Source organism: Theobroma cacao, chromosome 7 (assembly GCF_053813885.1).
Source record: "Theobroma cacao isolate CCN51 chromosome 7, ASM5381388v1, whole genome shotgun sequence".
NCBI classification, from domain to species: Eukaryota; Viridiplantae; Streptophyta; class Magnoliopsida; order Malvales; family Malvaceae; genus Theobroma; species Theobroma cacao.
The window spans coordinates 8,651,523-8,671,498 of NC_142645.1; the positions used below are offsets into that span (position 1 = coordinate 8,651,523).

The following is a 19,976-nucleotide window of genomic DNA, read 5'->3' on the forward strand; positions in this document are numbered from 1 at the left end:
ATGGAAGAATTTTTCAAAAGCTTAATTGCCAACCAGCCTTTGCAAAATTCCCAAGTTCACATACTTCAGCAAACATAGTCTCTATCACTAACCGAGGGAATAATAATCAAAAGTGTAATAATCAAAATATTTATATGTTTCTTTTCTTAATTTGCAGGGCCTTTCTACAGTGCCAAAATCTATAAAAATATTGTCTTACATGGACTCATCCGCATAGCAGCGTAAAGAATGCTTCAACCAATTGCGAAACATGCATGTACTAGTATTTTAAGACTAGTATTTTAAGAGCATCAACCAACACAATGATGCAACACACTCAGTTGTTTCTTTCTTAAAGTGCCTCAACCAAAAATATAACCTTATGGGAAACACTAGCTTCCTTCTCCCTCTCATGGTATTTGTGGCGGTGTTGTGCAACTTTGTGGTTGCTTTGTCAGCAGAATCACCCAACATCACCACTGACCAATTGGCTCTTCTTGCACTAAAAGCCCATGTCACTCATGACCCTCAAAACATATTGGCAACCAACTGGTCTACCACTACCTCCGTTTGCAATTGGATTGGTGTCACTTGCAGATCCGATCATCAAAGAGTCGTCACTCTTAATCTTTCAGACATGGGTCTTATAGGCACCATCCCACCTCACTTGGGAAATCTCTCTTTTCTTACTAAGCTTAACATCCCAAACAACAATTTTCAAGGCTCGTTACCCATGGAGTTGGCTAATTTGTCTTCCTTGCAATATATAAACTTTGATAACAACAGTTTCAGTGGGGAAATCCCATCATGGTTTGATTCCTTCACTCAACTTCAGAGTTTGTCTCTATACGGTAACAACTTCTTTGGTGTTATCCCGTCTTCTTTGGGTTCTTTGTCAAACCTTAAGGAGTTATTCTTATATGACAACGATCTGAAAGGGCATATTCCTGTAGCAATCGGAAATCTTTCTAACTTGAAATATTTGCGTTTGGGACAAAATCAACTTTCAGGTCACATATCTTTCTCAACCTTCAATATATCTTTATTGCGAATATTGATTTCAACACTAACAATCTCATTGTAGGTCAACTAGCATAGGCTATATTTGATCAACTTTCTAAATTACAATCTCTAATTTTGGGATTAAACAACCTTTCAGGTAGAATTCCAACCAGTTTATTCAAGTGCAAAGAGTTAGAAGTTTTATTCTTATATGATACTGCCTTGGAGGGAAGTGTGCCTGAGGAAATTGAGAATTTGACAAGATTAAGCGACTTAGCCCTCAATGGGAATGATCTAACAGGTATGCTTTCTGTTGGCTTTTCTTTAGACAAATTAAAAAGATTAGTTAGCAAATTATTTTTATTCATGAGTTTAAACTTTTTATTTTAGTTTTAATTATACGAGTAAATGAAAATATTATGAATGATATACAAAAACCAACCACATTACTAAACAGGATTCAAACACTAGTAAGATTGAAAATTCACAAAAATATCTGATAAAGAAAGTCTTGAAACGAAGTTTTAGAGGTAGTAGGTTATCAAAAAAAATCTGATAAAAAAATATTTGTATATTTGTTGAATTTCTTCTCAGGATATCTAAATGATATATAATATCATGAATTGATGATAATTAAGTTAGGAATGATATAGTATTAACTATGGAATTTAACTTTGGTTATAATATTATATAAAATTTTTATTTTATATAGTCATTTATGTTGTTATCTATTTAAAAATCTACTTTTCTTTCTTTCCTCAGTACTCAATGATTTTTAATTTTTAATTTATACTTTAATTATGATTTTTGAATTCTTTTTTGGGATAAGTAAAAGTTTTATTTATCCAGAAAAGCAGAGAAAGCACTACTCCAAAGATAAAATCTTGTTGTTTAACAAGAACAAGATAAGAGAAATGGGCCTAATCATTGACATTAGATTAAGGAAATCAATTAATGCACCTCTGAAAAGGAAAAGATTTGTTGAAGAGACAAAAGTATATACTTTCTCTCTTTTCTTTACCCCAGAGGACTAGCATCACCAAACAATTAAAATCTTGTGTACTCAATGCTGAATGGGGCCATATTACCATCAAGCATTTGAGAAGGAATAAAAGAATGTGTAGAAGGTAATAATATCTATTAGTGATTCCATCCTCCTATATGCACCGTATAGACTGCAGAGAACATGTTCGACTGCATCTCGTAGATAGGAATTAAGACATATCTTGGTGAATTTTGCCGATTAATTCCAAACAAGAAAAGGAAGAGAACCTTATACCTTACAACTGTATGTTGTGTCAAGCAACTCAATTTAATGGGTTTATGTTTATCAATTATTTAATCTATCTAATTCATTAGGTATAGTTTTCAACGAGATTATGAGATTATTAAATCTTTATTCAAGTATTGCCATTGAAAATCATAATAAATCTTTCTTTATTTTTATGATTGAAAATAAATAATTACAATCGAGTTCTTGATCAAAAGTCAAGTCGTCGACGGAACTGAAGGTTCAAACGAGCCTATTCAACCAAGTCTTGGATCAAAAGTCAAGTCGTTGACCGAACTGAAAGTTCATAGGAGCCTATTCAACCAACCTGCAAACCTTTTGGTCTGTGCCCATCTCATACGTAAAAGGCTTTTCGTAGCTAAGTGAATTCCAATTTCGTCCCTCTGACACTCTCTGTCAAGCCTTAACATTTGAAATTAGACTTTTTAAGACTTGGACAGCTTAAAGTTTGTTTCTGTTGGCACGACACAGAAGCGTAAAGAATGGAACAAAGCAAGCATTCCTGGCACGTTTATTATACTCTGTCTTTTTGGCTAAGAGAGAAGTGTAAACACTGGACCAGTTTCTGCAATCGCAGGAGCATTGTACAGATTTTCATGTGCAATAATGCCAAGCAGATGCTCTTTGTGAAATACAGCCAATATGTGTTTGGTGTCCCACCTCACTTGGGAAATCTCTCTTTTCTTAGTCAGCTTAACATCCGAAGCAACAAGTTTCAAGGCTCATTACCCATGGGGTTGGCTAATTTGCCTTGGTTGCAGTATATAACTTTTGGTAACAGTTTTAGCGGAGAAATCCCATCATAGTGTGATTCTTTCAATCAACATCAGAGGTTGTTTGTACAATAACAACTTCTTTAGGTGTTATCCTGCTTTGTTCGGGTTCTATGTCAATTCTTAAAAGAGTTGTTCGTATATGACAATGATTGTAGCAATTAGAAATCTTCCTAGCCTGAAATATTTATATGTGGTACAAAATCAACTTTCAGGTCACATACCTTTCTCAACCTTCAATATATCTTTATTGCGAATATTGATTTCAACACTAACAATCTCATTGTAAGTCAACTTGCATAGGCTATATTTGATCAACTTCCTAAATTACAATTTCTAATTTTGGAATTAAATAACCTTTCAGGTAGAATTCCAACCAGTTTATTCAAGTGCAAAGAGTTACAAGTTTTAATTTTATCTAGTAATGCCTTGGAGGGAAGTGTGCCTGAAGAAATCGGGAATTTGACGAGATTAAGCTACTTGTCCCTCTATAGGAACAACCTAACAGGTATGTTTTCTGCTGGCTTTTCTTTAGACAAATTAAAATGATTAGTTAACAAATTATTTTTATTCGTAAGTTTAAATTTTTTATTTTAGTTTTAATTATACAAGTAAATGAAAATATTATGAATGATATACAAAAACCGACCACATTACTAAACAGGATCCAAACACTAGTAAGATTTAAAATTTACAAAAATATCTGATAAAAAGAAAGTCTTGAAACGAAGTTTTAGAGGTAGTAGGTTTTCAAGCGTGTGGGATACTTTTGAATATGAGAAAAAGAATGTAATTTTTATACCTTTATATACACGATATGTAACTTCCATAAATGGGCTCCCATTCTTCTTCCTTTGACACACTTTATGGCTTATGTTTCTATCACTTCATCCATTGCCCCTCTACATTGATTTGATAGCCGGTTGCTATATGAATTCCAATTTGTTAGCTCCAGCCTTTCTTACTGTCTCTGTGTCATGCCTTAACATAACATTTGGAAAAATATGACTTCCGCTAACTGGGTCCTCTTAGACTTGGACAGCTTAGGGCTTTTTTTTTTTTTTTTTTGTAAGATACAGAAGTGTAAGCCTTGGAACATGAAAAGTTTATTATACTTTGTTTTTGGCTAAGAGAAAAGTGAACAATGGACTAATTTTTGAGATTGGAGGAACATTGCCCAGATTTTCCTTTGCAATAATGTAAAGTAGACATGTCAATCACACATGGTAGAAAGAAACTAAATGTCGATTTAAGTGATTCAACGAACACTTCATGCAATTTCATTGAATTTTCTCACTATATTTTTAATTTTGTTGATTTTTCGACAATAAGTAATGGAATTTACTAAAATTTGTCACTTACATTGTCGTAACGTGTGAGTCCAATAGCTCAACCATTCGACGTAAAAAAGAATCACTATCAATTTTTGTTTTTTTATTTAGGTGCAATCGACTACCTAAATGAATCTATCTTTCTTACTGATATCTTAGACTTGACTTAGGTTCATTAAAAAGATAGGTTATAATTTACAAAACAGATTGAGTTCAAGAGTACAAGGACATGTGAGGAAGGTGTTAGCACTTTCACAACTGGTACATGGGAGTATGGGTACATGTGAGGAAGCTTTAGAGCATGAGTTGAATGGTTTGTGTTTTGTGAAGTTTTAGCATAGCCTTGACACTTATCAAACTATCAAATTCAGAATTTTTTATGGGACTGCCTTATTAATTGGTTTTTTCGAAAGGAATCTAGCAACTTAACATTTTATTTCATTGATCATTACCTAGACAAAAATTATCAACTTTTGGTATCATGAAATTTCAGAACTTTTTCTTTCTTTTGGATTTAGGTGCTTGATTGGCCTAGGGTGTGAGAGTGTTTGGAGAGTTGGTTTGGGGTATTTATTAGAATGTGTTCATTCCAAATAGTAACCATCAATTTTTTTGAAATCATTTTCATCATTTTTTTTAAAGAAAAAACATCTTTTTTTGTCACTTGATTTCTTATTCCCAAAATCTAAAATTTAAATTTTCAAACAAAATCTTACACATGCATATGTAAAAAATGTAAACTTAAAAGAGTTTAAAAATTCTCCCATATTCTTTCAAATAAATTGTTTGAGGCTTGAGGCTTTCATTGCAATTTCTCTTCTTCAACCAAAGGTTCAATCTATGATAAAGTAGATTTCTTGCACATACTTTTACCCTCGCGTTATGTTGGGGAGATATTGTTGTACTGTAAGTTTTAATGAAAGCAATACGAAAAAATTTTTACATATCATAATAATGGTATGAAAATATTTTTAACATTAAAATCTTAATAAATATATTTACAAACAAAAACAGCTGATGCATTCACAAATGCAACCTACAAATGTAATGGTTAACATATATTCTCAAAGGAGTATTCTAATGTTGGTTGGAATGGAAGCTTTACAATAAATTTCAAAGTGTTTAGGAGTGCAGATAAATTTTGAACTCCAATATATATACATCACTATTATAAAAAATTAATATTATAAGAAAATATTATAGGAGCTATGAGTGTGTTTAGGAGTGCTAATTTTTCCGAAAAATTTACAAACAATCTTAATGGGGAGTTGACAATAAGTAGTGTTTCTTGTCAACAACCCATAAGAGAAGAAAAGTAAAAGAAAACCAATAAAGCGAGAAAAAGGAGCTGCAAAAGAGAGAAGAAAGACACGAAAGTGAAAAAAAGAGAAGAGATCTTCAGAACTCTAAGACGATGGAAAGGACCAAAAGAGCATGGACATATATTAAAAATCCGAAAATGCCCTCAAGAGGAAAAGAAAACTTATCATGAAGAGGCAAAATGGCCCCAAAAATTCCACAATCACCCAAAAAACCATTAAAAAATCTATTGTTCACAAACCCTTTAAACCTTGCAAATACCTAACATGTCCCGGATAGGTGTGAACCGACCACCTGCTTCGGGACAGTTTTAATACAGTGTTATAGATATTTTAAACTACATTAAATCAATTTTTTTCTCAGGAATGTTTTTTCTAGCCTTTTTGTCTCCCTGCCTGAAATCAATCCAAAAAAGGATACCCAACAATTATCCTCAATAAAAAAAATACCATATATGTCCCAATCAAATTAAGCCACCTTGTGTTAACCAATTGAGCATTCCAATACAACTCCTCCCAACCCAGTTAATCAGCACGTGTCACTCAATTACACTCACCACATGGCTCTCAAATGAACTCCTTCGGGGATAATTTTAATATATAGGTATAGATGGTTGAGGTATCGGCTTTTGATTAGTAGAGTCAAAAGATTAGGAATTGGTCTTCGGATTTGGAAATGGTTGACACATACATGAAGATTGGTTGTGAAACCAACTGATAAGAGTATGGATTTTTTTTTCTCAGCCATAAAAATTTGTATTAATAATCACTGAAAGTTATATAGTGAGTTCAGCTTAAAGGCTCGGGATAATCTGCTATTACATAGAAAATACAACATAACCAGAATGTAACACATTACATAAAATGATCAACATATCAAATCATAGGGACATAGAGCGAAACACTACACAAAAAGTGACAACCAAAGATTTAAGAGAAATGAAGCCTGATGCAGGGCAAATTATAACATGCATTCAGTGTTACCACCAAGCAGAGAAAAAGAATGATTTGTAACTTGAAATGGTTGTATTTGGAAAATAATCAGATTTCAGGTTGCCTATCTTTCTCAAGCATCAACCTTATCTTATCGCAAATATTCATTTCAACACTAATAATTTCATTGTAGATCAACTTACATCGACTATGTTAAGTACTGTCTAATTAGGTTTTGTTTGAGCTGTAAATTTGAGATTCATCCTCGTAATAACCATTTTGAGCTATTTAACAAGGATCTTGGAAAAATACCAGGCAAAAGTACGATTTAAAGAAGATAAAAACAGGAAAATGAGAGCACCCTGTTTTGTCAAAAAATAAAGATAAATAAAATAGATGCCTAGTGCTCAACAAAGAAAGGGATAGGTAAAATTTTAACTTAGTTTGAGGGATTAAATTTTATGTTTCTGGTGAAATTCCATCAGTTGTTGGAAGCCTGACTTCTATTATGCACCTTGATCTTTCGGAAAACAACTTGACAGGTATAGTATTATCTTTCTTCTCCTTTATATGATATATTTATAATATATATATATATATATATAGCATGTGTGGGTTTTTATTTTTCATTTCAAATACTTAAAAAGGATAGCAGATTGATATGAATAGGATCTTCGTAAAATTCCATGCAAAAGTACGATTTAAAGAAGACAAAAAAGGGTAATGAGAGCACCTGTTTTGTTGAATAACAAAGATAAATAAAATATATGCCTAGTGCTCAACAAAGAAAGGGCTAGGTAAAATTTCAACTTAAATTGAGGGCTTGAATTTTATGTTTCAGGTGAAATTCCATCAGCTATTGGAAGCCTGACTTCTATTATACGCCTTGATCTTTCGAATAACAGCTTGACAGGTATAGTATCATCTTTTTTCTCCTTTTTCATATGATACGTGCATATTAATCTGCTATCCTCTTAAGCATTTGAAATGAAAATTAAAAACACACACACGCATAATTTATATTAAAGATCTTCGTAAAATTCCACACAAAAGTATGATTTAAAGAAGACAAAAACAGGAATATGACAATACCTGTTTTGTTGAAAAATAAAGATAAATAAAATATTTGCCTAGTGCTCAACAAAGAAAGGATCTAGTACAACTTTAAATTAAGGGCTTGAATTTTATGTTTCAGGTGAAATTCCATCAGCTGTTGGAAACCTGTCTTCTATTCAGCATATTGATTTTCGGATTAACAACTTGGCAGGTATAATATCATCTTTCTTCTCCATTTCATCTAATACATGCATATCAATCCGCCATCCTCTTAAGGTATTTGAAATGAAAATTAAATACACAAATAATATATATATATAGGAGAGGATCTAGGAATTTTTTGAGTGGTGTCAAAATTACTTTTAAGAAGGTCATTGCGGATCTAAAGAGTAGGACTTGAATTTTTTAAGAGTGAGAGTAGTTTAGGTTTTGACTTTTTTAATAAAATCTTAAATTATAGAAGAAATTTTTTTGTCTTTCCATGTAGTATTTAAATATTAGTATATAAATTAGTTTTTGATAAATTTAGTTTGATTTGGGGTCTTTAACCCTACTCCCTACAAAATTGTAAAAAAATTTGTGGGTTCATTAATATCATTAATTATATAAAGCTCTAACATATGTAATATAACAAATACAAATATTTGACACTTCAATGAATGAGTGGTGTCATGTGACACCACTTTTCTTAATGTAGGTCCCATGTATATGTATGTATGTATGCATATATGTATTTATATTATACTTTCTTAATTGTAAAAATTATTAATTACTACAATGCTTTGACACATAATTTAAGAAAAGCGTTTTTCACATTAAGATTTTTTATTAACTGATTTTTAATACGACAATATAACAGAAAAATGAAAAATTAATATCAAATACAAAAAAAAATTAAGAATTGTAGTTATTCATAAAAATAAGAAAGAGCCTAAATTTAGAACATTTAAAAAATGTGAAAGTAAAGACTCAATCTAGCAAGAACTTTGGGCCTGCCACTACCCTACTCACTTCTTTTGAAATTTTTAGAATACAACTATTGCCTTTTTGTTGTAACGTACGGGTCTAGAAACTTGACTCCTAAATGTGAAAAATTTAGAGAGTAGCCACCAATCTTTTTCATCTAGGTTCGATTGACCATATATTAAATTTGTTCTTCTTGACGAAGTCTTAATTAATTTTAACATTGCTTAAAGAACAAGACTTGCCCTATGTATTTCAGAGTTGGGTTCAGGAGTACAATTACGCATGGGTAAAGAGTAGCACCCTTGTGATGCTCGTTCCACTAACATTAGCACTTAATCATATGTTATTCTATTAACATCAACTTTTTAATTTTATTCTTATGTTTTCCTAATCCTTGTTTATTTATTTTATCTTTTATTTTATTCACAATTTAAAACATTTTATTTGGTTTTACGGGTGAGACATGCACATGATGCAATTGTGAAATGCATGGCATAAAATCTAGATAATACCAAATGAAAACCATCTATTAAGTGTACTTCTGAATACACCCATCATACTAGTGGGATCCGACACTATTCTCTCACCTAAGGAAATACTCGAAAAACTCACATTCGTAAGTTTAACGAGTAAATCCCATCATCGGAGTAATCATTAACATTTGAAAATAATATTTTTTGTGAATGCTTACAAGCAGAAGCCCTTATTAAAGACATTCTCTGAGCCCTCCCATCGTACTGGTGGGACTTAGAAGTATCTTTTTACCTAGGAAATTTTTTGAAGGAACTCACCTTCGCAAGCTCTTTCAGAAAGTCCCATCATCGGGGCTTTGACTCGTGCACACAGTACATCTATATGCCATGACATTTAATAAAGCAATAATGATGCGTGATGTGCTACAAACCCCAATGTCCACTACGGATTATTCTCTATATTCATTATTATTATTATCTTACCATCTATAAGAAAGTTTTATTATCATTATTTATTTATTTATTATCATGAGTATCCTTATTCTTCATGATATTATATATTCTTGAAACTATAAATATATATACCATTTATTCTCTTGTATTTATTATTGTTACTATTATATTTATTATTTTCATTATTTCTTTACTTCTTTTGTTTTTATATTTTGCTTAATTAATAATTAGGTTAACATATTTTCATTTATTTAAGATTAGAAACATAGAGATTCAATATTGAGACCTTCCCATTGTATTGGTGAGATCTTAATCGAAATCCCTAACCTAGGAAAATTCATTCGGAATTGCGACTTCTAGCATTCTAGATGAACATCCCATCATCGATATAATTTGATATTCTCTTCATTAGTAATATTATACTTGTACATACATTTTTTTTTTTTACATACACATATGTTCTACTTTCGTACCTATAGACTAAGTGTTATTTATCCTTCTCTATTTTATTTTTTTCTATGCCTATTTTCTATAACTAAATATTTACTCTTATATTTTAATTGGATTCATGATTGTTATCTTAGAACTAAATAATTTTTATATTATATATTTCTATTTTTTTACCCACTAAATGCATTTCCCTTGCAACTAAATATTTATCCCATTATTCTTCACTTACCTAGGAGCTAATTTTTTAGATACATTTTCTTCTCTCTTTTTTTAATATATTTTCTGCTTTTTTCTTCTTAAACCTGTTTTTATATTGAGATGTATTTTTTTCTATTTATTATTCTTTCTATCTATTTCACATGAGGGCCTATTTTGCTCCCATTTGACCACATTATTTTATGCCTATATATATATATATATTTCCTTATTTTGATAACTTCATTTCCCCTATTTCTAATATTCATACTACAAATACATTTTTCCCTATTTATTATTTCATAAATACATATTTATCATGCAAAACTATATTAAAAATGCTCATAAAATAAATACTAACATCAATATACAAGCCCAAATAATCAAAGGTCCAAAACATACCCAAAACTTTGGACCCTAGATAGCCCAAATCAGATCAAACCACAAGAGAGCCCACGAGCTTGCTTCAAGAAGCCTAACTCCCTCTTGTGAAATGTACCGTTTGAGGGCCCAAATGAGTGGTCTCACTCTCTTTAAAATGGTGCCGTTTTAAGCCTCCCTTCAAACTTAACTACTTTGGCCAAAACGGTGCCATTTTGTGCCCTATCCCTCACAACCCTAGGTATTTAAACTCTCTTTTTTGCCTCTCGCTTCATTTCTCCTTTCCATTTTCTCTTTAGCCGCCAATGTTCTCTCCTCTCTTTACCCGATTCTTCCCTTCACTCTTTCTTCAAAACCCTAACTATTCTTTCTCTCTAATCCTCTTTTCTTGATCATCGCTTCTCACCGTTGAACCATGGGTCCTTCACACCAATGACACCCCACACATTTCAAACCCCAAAAATTTCAAGACTTACCTCATTAAGCCTAAAACTCAAAACCCGAAACCCTTTTCTTTTCCTTTCATTTTTGTGCCTTTGTTTTTATTTTTTCTTGGTGATTTCCTTTGGGTATTTTACCAGTTGCTAGAAAAGGTGAAACTAGGGGTTTTAGAAAGGTTTCTTTGTTTTTTTTTTTTTGTGGTATTTTGTCGGCTAGTAGGATAGGAAAGTTAGGATTTTTGGCTTTTGGGTTTTTTTGTTAACACGGATTCTTGGGATTTTCAATAGGCTTTCTAGGATTTTTTTTCGAGACCTGGCTACTGCTAAAATTTTTTCTCTCCTCCTTTTTTTGACATCTGGCCTCCTTTATGGTCCTCACCCATTAGAAGCTTTAACTAGACTAGGTTCAATTTGAGTGGGAGTTTTCACTAGCCTATACGAAGGTTATCACCTCGCAAGAGCATAGCTACTAAACTTCCTCCTAATAAAAGATAGAGCCCAAGCTAAAGGCTTATACATGAATGCAGAATGTGTCGTGTGTGTGAAGGAACGTACCAACCTTTGATAGACAATCTCACATCCCTCTATCTTAAATTCCTTAAAATTAATAAAAACAATAAAATAACGACGATAAAACATAGTACATAAAACAAATGCTCAAATTTAATGGAAACACTAAATTATTTAAGGCTTAGGATAACCTATGATTAATTACGGCTCGACTTTCATTCATCCCTAGTGGAGTCACCAAGCTGTCATAATATGCGAGTTCGAGAATTTGACCGCTAGACGTGGAAAACTTAAGAGCCACAACCAATCTTTTTGGTCTAGGTGTGATTGGCTACTTGTTAAATTGGTTCTATTTGACGAAGCCTTAAATTGATTTTAAGTTCGTTTAGAAAGCAATAAGCTAGTTTGCAAATTTTTAGAGTGGGGTTTGGAAGTACGGTTATGCATGGGGAAAGATTAGCGCCCTCTATGATGCCTGTTCTACAAACGGTACCATTTAATCATATGTTATCCTATTATAGCCTAAATTATTGATTTTATTCTTATATTTCCCTAATTATTATTTATTTACTTTATTCTTTATTTTACTAGCAAAGTAAACATTTTATTCGATTTTATGAGTGTGACGTGCACATGATGCAATTGTGAAATGCACGGCATAAAATCTAGATAATGACAAACGAAAGCCATTTATTGAGTTTATTTCTTGAATCTGCCCATCACATTACTGGGATCCGAGAGTATTCTCTCACCTAGGAAAATACTTGAGAAACTCGCCTTCATAAGTCTAATGAGTAAATCTCATCATCAGGGTAATCATTCACATTTGAAAATAATATTTTTAGCGAATGCAAACTTATTATGAGTAGAAGCTTTTATTAAAGACAATCTCAGAGCCTTCCCATCGTACTGGTGGGACTCAGAAGTATCCTTTCACCTAGAGAATTTTTCAAAGGAAGTCGCCTTTGCAAGCTCTTTCGAAAAGTCTCATCATCGGGGCTTTGACTAGTGCACACAATACGTCTACATGCCATGATATTTAACAATGCAATAATGAGGTGTAATATACTCGTAAATTTCAATATTTGTTTATTAACCTTCCTACAACTCTTTCATCATTTCTTTGAAATTTCTTTTTATTATTTTTCTTTGTATGCATATATATCATGGATAAATATTTTATATTTATTATTTTCATCTAACTATATTTTATTTTATTATATATTTTTTATATTTAAGTATTTATCTATTTTTGTTATATAAATTCTCTTTTTAGCTAAATGCTATTTTTTAATCAAATATTTTATTTCAGAATTATTATTATTTATATATATTTTAATGACTCAACTTCTTTCCTAAATTTTTGATTAACCTCTCCTAGTTTTCTTTTTGACTAACTATTCTGTTATTTATATATATATATTACTAATATTATTATTTTTATCGAGACTCAAAATTAAAACCCTCCAATCATACTAGTGGGGTTTAATCGAAATCATTTATCTAGAAAAATTTATTAGGAATCGTGAATTCTCCCTCTCCGCAAGAATATTCCATTATCATTATAATTTATATGATTTTCGCAGTTATTAATATTATAACATTTTTGAATCCAAACCTAGGTATTTTCTTACCTATTAATATTGATCCTAAATATATATATATATATATATATATATTATTCTCTACCTTTTTGGGAATAAATATTTTTTCTACTTTTTTTAAATATTCTCTTTTTACTTATTTTTCTAACCTATTTTTTTATGACTAAACATTTCATTACTTTTCATATTTTCCATCGATCTAAATTTATTTCTCTACAACTACATATTTTTCTATTCTTTCCTATTTAAATATTTTTTTTGCTAAATTGTTATTTATTTTTATAACTTTCTACCTAAACCTATTACCATTTATTTTCTTTTTGTATATTTTACCTATCTAAACCTAAACATTTATAGCTAAATATTTATTTACCTTTTTCATTTTCAGATTTATATTTAATATTATTATTTATATCCTTTTTACTATTTCTTTGATTCTTATTCAAATAATACTTTACATATATATTTTTGTTCCTACATCATTTATTAATATGCACAACCAACAAAAATGCAAACAAGCCCCAGCACATGAAAAATAAGAAAGGATGAAAGGAGCCCATACCAAGTGAACACAAATAGGCCCAAAGTCAGCAAACTGTATTAATACTTACGTGGGCTAGTTGCAACCCACCTCTTCCAGCCCTCTCCCTTTTTTTTTTTTTATGTTATGCTCCAAACGGTACTGTTTAGCACTTTGCTCTTTACAACCCTAACTATAAATTCCTTTTCTCTCTCTCTCTTTCTCATTTTTCATTTTCTCTCTCTAATGGCTACAAAACTCTTCCTTTTCTCTAGCCAAACACTCTCTCTTCTTCCTCAATTGAAAACCTTAGCCTTAAAACCTTCAACCTCTTTTTTTCACTTTCTCAACCCACGGCTCCTCCCTTCTTTAAAACCCAAAAATTGAACCTTAAACCCTATCTGCTCTCCTTTTTAAAATCCAACTCTGTTCATATATTTTTTTTGTTGCTTTTTGGTGATTTTTGCTTTTATTTTCCGATTGGGATTGTGGTATTTCACCAGTTGGTAAAGGCTAGGTTTTTTTGGTTCTTAGGGTTTTTAGCCTAAGGATTTTTTAGATTTTTTAGGCTTTTTTGGATACTTTTTTTTCTTTGATTGAGATTGTGGTGTTTGGGCTGCTAGAAACTAGGATTTTTTTATGGTACTAGGTTTTCAAAAAATAAGAAAAGTTTTTAGGATTTCTGTTTTGGGCTCTTGGCTGTTAAGGATTTTTAGGTTGGTTGCTAGGGTTTTTTTCCTTTTTTGTTTTTACCGATTCTACTCTTTAGGTTTTTGCACTCTGGACTCCTTCATATAATAAAAAATTTTGAGGGTTCCTATAAAACTCGATTGTCCAAGTTCTTGGACAACCAGAAAGTGAAATCATGCTCTTTTGAGCATGATTTCACAAGTGAGGGCTTTTAAGTCAAAGAAATTTCTGGGTGGTAGTTGAAGGTGGCCTAAATCTAGTTGTCCAAGGGGCATTGAATGCTCTATGCAAGTTGGTTCCTAAAGTTGACTATGGAGGCCACGCGTCTCAATTTTTTCTTCATTGTGATTTATTTATTATTATTATTTTTATTTGAAAAAAAATAAGTCTATAGCTCTCCAGAGTTCTTTTCTTTTAATTTTTGAAAGCTATTTCCGTTTTCTATTATTATCATCCCCTATTATAGCCTCCTCTACCTTAGTTATTTCCTTTTCAATCCCAACTATCCTCTTCTTAAAAGCTCCAAATTCTCTCTGTTGCCATTCTCTAATAATAGCTTTACACCTTTTCCTTTCTCTTATTCTCCTTCTCTGAGCTTTCCGAAGTAGCCCTAAACATAGCATGAAAAGATTTTTCATCTAACCAGTGATTAAAAATCTAAAAGGTTTAGGGCCCCAATCTAGGTCAACTTCACCCAAAACAATAGGTTGTCATCTTAGATCAAAACTAGTAGCCTTTTTTGCCTTCATTCTTTAAGCTTACTCAAATAGTCCCCTACAACCAAGAATCTATCAAGCTTGCTAAACGCCTCCTTTTCTTTGAAGTTTTTATAAGTGAAGGCTCCTCTAACTAAAGGAAGATTCTATAACTTATAGCTGTCAATAAACTCTTTGAAAGTTACCACAAAGCTTTGGTTGCTACTCCTACCTATTCTTTCCTCTGTAATCTTAGTGACATTGAAATCACTGTCTAGACACCATGGGACATCCTCAAAACTCATCACTCTACCAAGCTTCTCAGAAAGAATCTGACACTCATTATCTAATTAGAAGCGTACCCATTTCCAAGGCCACATTTGAAGTTATGGCTTTTGATCACACCCACTATCAAGATGAAATTTCTATCTACATACAATTTATCGAACTGGGAAAAATCTTTCTTCCACATACTCAACAACCCACCTGATGGACCAACTGACAATACTGCTCTATGTTCACACACCCCATTCCCCCACACTGATCTAATTGTCCTGCTCTCAATTGTTTTAGCTTAGTTTCCTGAATATGAATAATATCTTGTTTTTCCTGCCCCACTAATTGCCTAACTACTTTCTTTTAATTGAAGCTCCCTTAACCTCTAACGTTCCAAAAGATCTTCATTAACAAATCAAAACACTAAAGGTAAAGCAAACGTGCTTGACCTTTAAATTGGGTACGTGCTACTATTGGTAGCATTGCTCCTCTTTCTCTCTTCATCCACCTTTTCAAAGTCCACTAACTTTTGAATTACAACTTCCTCATTCTTATGGAATGACTATCTTAGCCTTTTCATCAATTTCAGAATTTCTTCTGCTTCATCTCTGATTGTTGAGTCCTTTAAATGCATATTTGAATAGAAGATGATATCCATATCATGTAGGTTAAAATCAACGTCCATCAACCCTTTTTCTTCCTCTTCCTCCATTTGATCTTTTAGGTTTCTCTTCCTTCCACTTGAATCCCTCCCCTTTGGTGTTGAAGCCTAAACCTTGACAACTTTTTTTCTAGATTTCCTACTAGTCTTCTTTTTGTTTGAGCTATTCTACCCTAATCTCTAGTCAGGCGAATATTTCTTGAAAGAATTTCTTCGTCTCTTACTTCTGTGGGACAGATACGGTGTACCTTCATCCTTTTCAAGTGACCTATTGTCACTTTAGACTCTATTCCTTTCACTTTGATCAGACACCTTGAAAGTTACCCTTCCTTTGCCTTTCAAGCCAGCAAAGATATCGGCTCTCTTTTCTCTCAATAAATTTTCAATCTTGGTTTGTCGTTGCACTTGGGCTTTCGTCTTCTACTTAGGAGTTGAACATTTTCTTTTGCTGCCATTAACAATATCATTGTCTAAGCAAAACTAGGGATAAAATTCTACATTCCTATTTTGGGTTTCTATTTCTACGAGTTCCCTTTCTATTGACTTATTTTACTCTTCAATAGGCCCATCTTCAATTAGCCTATACTCCATTCCAGACCAGCTCATTATGTTTTCATCAAGTTCAACCCAATCCTTTTTCTCTAGCCCATAATTGAATTGTGGTCTACCCAAACTAATGGGTTAACCTTAGTTAGTGATTAAAGGCCAACCCTTAAACTGGGTCTTCACGAGCTTACTCTTCTCAAGGATTTTATTCTCTCTTAGACCTGAAACCATATCCCTAATTTCCTCCCTTGGTAACCTAGTTTGACGTTCTGACAAGTCTCTATCCATCATCGACGTTTCAACTCTTTATGACTTTCTCCTCTGTTTAAGGTCTACCACTTGCCTATTGCTATGATTCCCATCAATTTGGCATGCTCCTTTGTTGCCTTTTTTAACTACCAGATCTTCAACCCCTTTGTCAATTGGATCTTGTTTTCCTTTTTTCTTTCATTCCTAGCTAAAAGTGTCATAAAATCCCATTTCCATTCCTTTTATCCTTGACACCAAGTTGCTTCCACTTCCTTTATACAGCATTTTTAAAAAAAAAAAAATTGTAAACACTTTAGTCTTCCTCGTGCCTTGGTCCCTTTGTGGACTGTTCCCCATCACCTCTGTTTGCAGTTCCTTTACCGAATCACCACCAAGAGCCTCCAGGTTATCGTCGTTCATCTCTTTAACTAGGCTCTCAAATTTGATTTCAAGATTTACTTCTTTATCTTTGGAATAAACCTTTAATTTTTCATTGTCTTCATTTCCTACGATATTGACACAGACCTTAAAAAGATTACCCCTTTTCTTAATTTCCACATAATTGGGAATTAAAAACCTACTCTTAACCTTAACCATAATATGTGCCTAGTTAAATTTTCCCATAATACATGTGCTTTTATCAACACCAAGCACTTCACTTTAACATTCACCAATAGCTTTAAATGTATTGGAATGCCATAAATGTAGAGGTATTTCTGAGAGTTTCACCCAAAGTCTTATGTCCCTTTCATATCTAGCAATATCAATCGGGATTAGTGATTCAAAGAACATGTCAAACAGCTCCCAGTAATTTTCCAATAAGGTTATCATTTTATCACAATCTCCTAATGAAAAAACTATTGTCAGACCTTCAAGTATTCTTACTTGAACATGAATCCCCTCCTGCTAGACACTATCTTGGATAAAGCTACATGGCACAATTGCTCTCAGCCTGCCTATCACACTGCACTTAACCCAATCTTGCTCCTCATCCGTTATAACTATTTTTATTATAGTCTTTCTAACTTCTTTCTGATCCACCTCATTCCTTTCAATGTTTTCGGTAATAGTCTTACAAGCTGAGGGTCCATGAGATATGCTTAAAGCTTCATCCTTACCATTCAACTTGGGTAATTCTCCCTATGGATTCCCATGAGAAGAGATTCATTCCTTAGGCCCTTCCTTATCCCGATGGCTAATGTTACTAGCAACCACATCTTTATAAGTTCATTTATTTAAACGTGTGGGTTGAGTTCTATTATGTTGCTCCTGTCCATCCTATTTTTTCTCAATCCTGCTTTGTCTTTGTAATGGTTGCACTATCCTAACTATGATCTATTTTCCATCCATCCACTAGTGATTACCCCGCTTCAGTGCATTCTTCAATTCTTTCTTTTCCCTATAGCAAATGAAGGCAAAGTTTGCTCTTCTATTCTTATCTAGAGTGGCTTTGCTAAGGATGAAGACATCCATGACTCTGTCGAACTCTTCAAAAGCCCCTCGGATAGCTTCCCATGACAACCTTCTACTAAGATTATCAATAAAAACAAAGTGCAAACCGTTGAGCCACCATCATCCACCTTTGGCAATGTCGTCTTTCCTCTTACTCCTCGACCTTCCTTTCATTGTTCTTCTCCTTCTGTCCAAAGAGAAATCAATCTAGAGATCCCTTAGTGGGAACAACTAAACAAGCATGCTTCTAGTGGGTCTTTAGATAAACTAAAATGTTTGATTAGTAGGAAAATTTATTCTTATATGTGATTTCAAATTTATTGTTTTTGCAATCTATTTTAATTAGTTTTCATTTACATTGCATTGGGAAAAAAATCAGCTTTTAGGTTGCATATCTTTTTTGTTGGTCAATATATCTTTATTGCAAATATTAATTTTAACATTAATAATCTCATTGTATGTCAACTTTCGTCGATTATATTTGATCAGCTTCCTGAATTAAACCATCTAGATTTGGGAATCAACCATCTTTCAGGTAGAATTCCAACCAGTTTATTCAAGTGCCAAGACTTAGTATTTCTAAGTTTATATAGAAATACCTTGGAGGGAAGTGTGCCTCAAGAAATTGGGAATTTGACTGGATTAAAATACTTTTCTCTCGGAGAGAACAACCTACAAGGTATGTTTATTGTGGGCCTTTCTTTAGACAAATTGATATGATTAGTTAGCAATTTATATTTATTCATAGGTTCATATTTTGGATTTCGTTGTTTAGATTGAACTTGAAAACTTGAATTTATAAGAAAAGATTTAAAATACAAATTTACTGTAAATGTAAGTGATATAACTTATGAAAACATGACGTTTTTTTATTATTTTGAACTCGTTGGATTTGTGAGATCTCCATTTAGTGGTGAGGGTGAACTATGATTTAGACAATTTGATATTCAATTATTTATACCCTCTCAAATATTTGTATTGAATTTTAACAATATTTTAGGTAATTAGTGTTTGATCACCGTCCTAATTTATAACTGCTTGATTTGAATCGGAATTTCAACAAGTTTATTTAAATGCAAAGAGTTACAATAAATACACTTGTTTCGTAATCAATTGGAGGGGACTGTGCCTTTAAAAGTCGGGAATTTGACTTGCTAATATATTGTTTTGGTGTGGCTAAAAAGAAACTGACATAATAAGTAAGTGGCATCCATGATTAGTTAAAAATTTATACCCCTTTTGTAATTTTAGATTTTTTTCTTTTAAATTTCAACTTTCCTTTAAGAATTTGTAACAAAAACTTTAACATTTTCACTTATAAACTTGAGATTTGTCCTCATAACAACCATATTGAACCATTTAATTATAAAAAAAAAAACCATATTGAACCATTTAACAAGGATTTTCGTAAAATACCATGCAAAACTACGATTTAAAGAACAAGAAAATAAGAGCACCTGCTTTGTTGAAAATAAAGATAAATGAAATAGATGCCTAGTGCTCAAGGAAGAAAGGAACTTGATTTGAGGGATTGAATTTCATGTGTCAGGTGAAATTCCATCAGCTATTGGAAGCCTAACTTCTATTAAGGAGCTTGAGTTTTCGCATAACAACTTGACAGGTATAATATCATCTTTCTTCTCATTTTCATACATATTAATCTGCAATCCTTTTTAAGTATTTGAAATGAAAATTAAACACTTCATAAAATACCACGAAAAGCTACGATTT

General features: G+C 32.3%; 1 protein-coding gene across 1 annotated transcript in view; it reads left to right on the forward strand.

The window, feature by feature from the left end:
- Positions 1-273: 273 nt before the first annotated feature.
- LOC18594340 (uncharacterized) overlaps positions 274-19,976 on the forward strand; it is a 34,209-nt gene continuing 14,506 nt past the window's right edge. Inside the window, exons 1-7 of the mRNA XM_088808434.1 lie at positions 274-982; positions 1,132-1,282; positions 3,410-3,553; positions 7,470-7,541; positions 7,824-7,895; positions 18,781-18,924; positions 19,795-19,866. Coding sequence (XP_088664560.1) covers positions 362-982; positions 1,132-1,282; positions 3,410-3,553; positions 7,470-7,541; positions 7,824-7,895; positions 18,781-18,924; positions 19,795-19,866 — 1,276 coding nt within the window. The 5' untranslated portion in view covers positions 274-361. The remainder of the gene's footprint in view (positions 983-1,131; positions 1,283-3,409; positions 3,554-7,469; positions 7,542-7,823; positions 7,896-18,780; positions 18,925-19,794; positions 19,867-19,976) is intronic.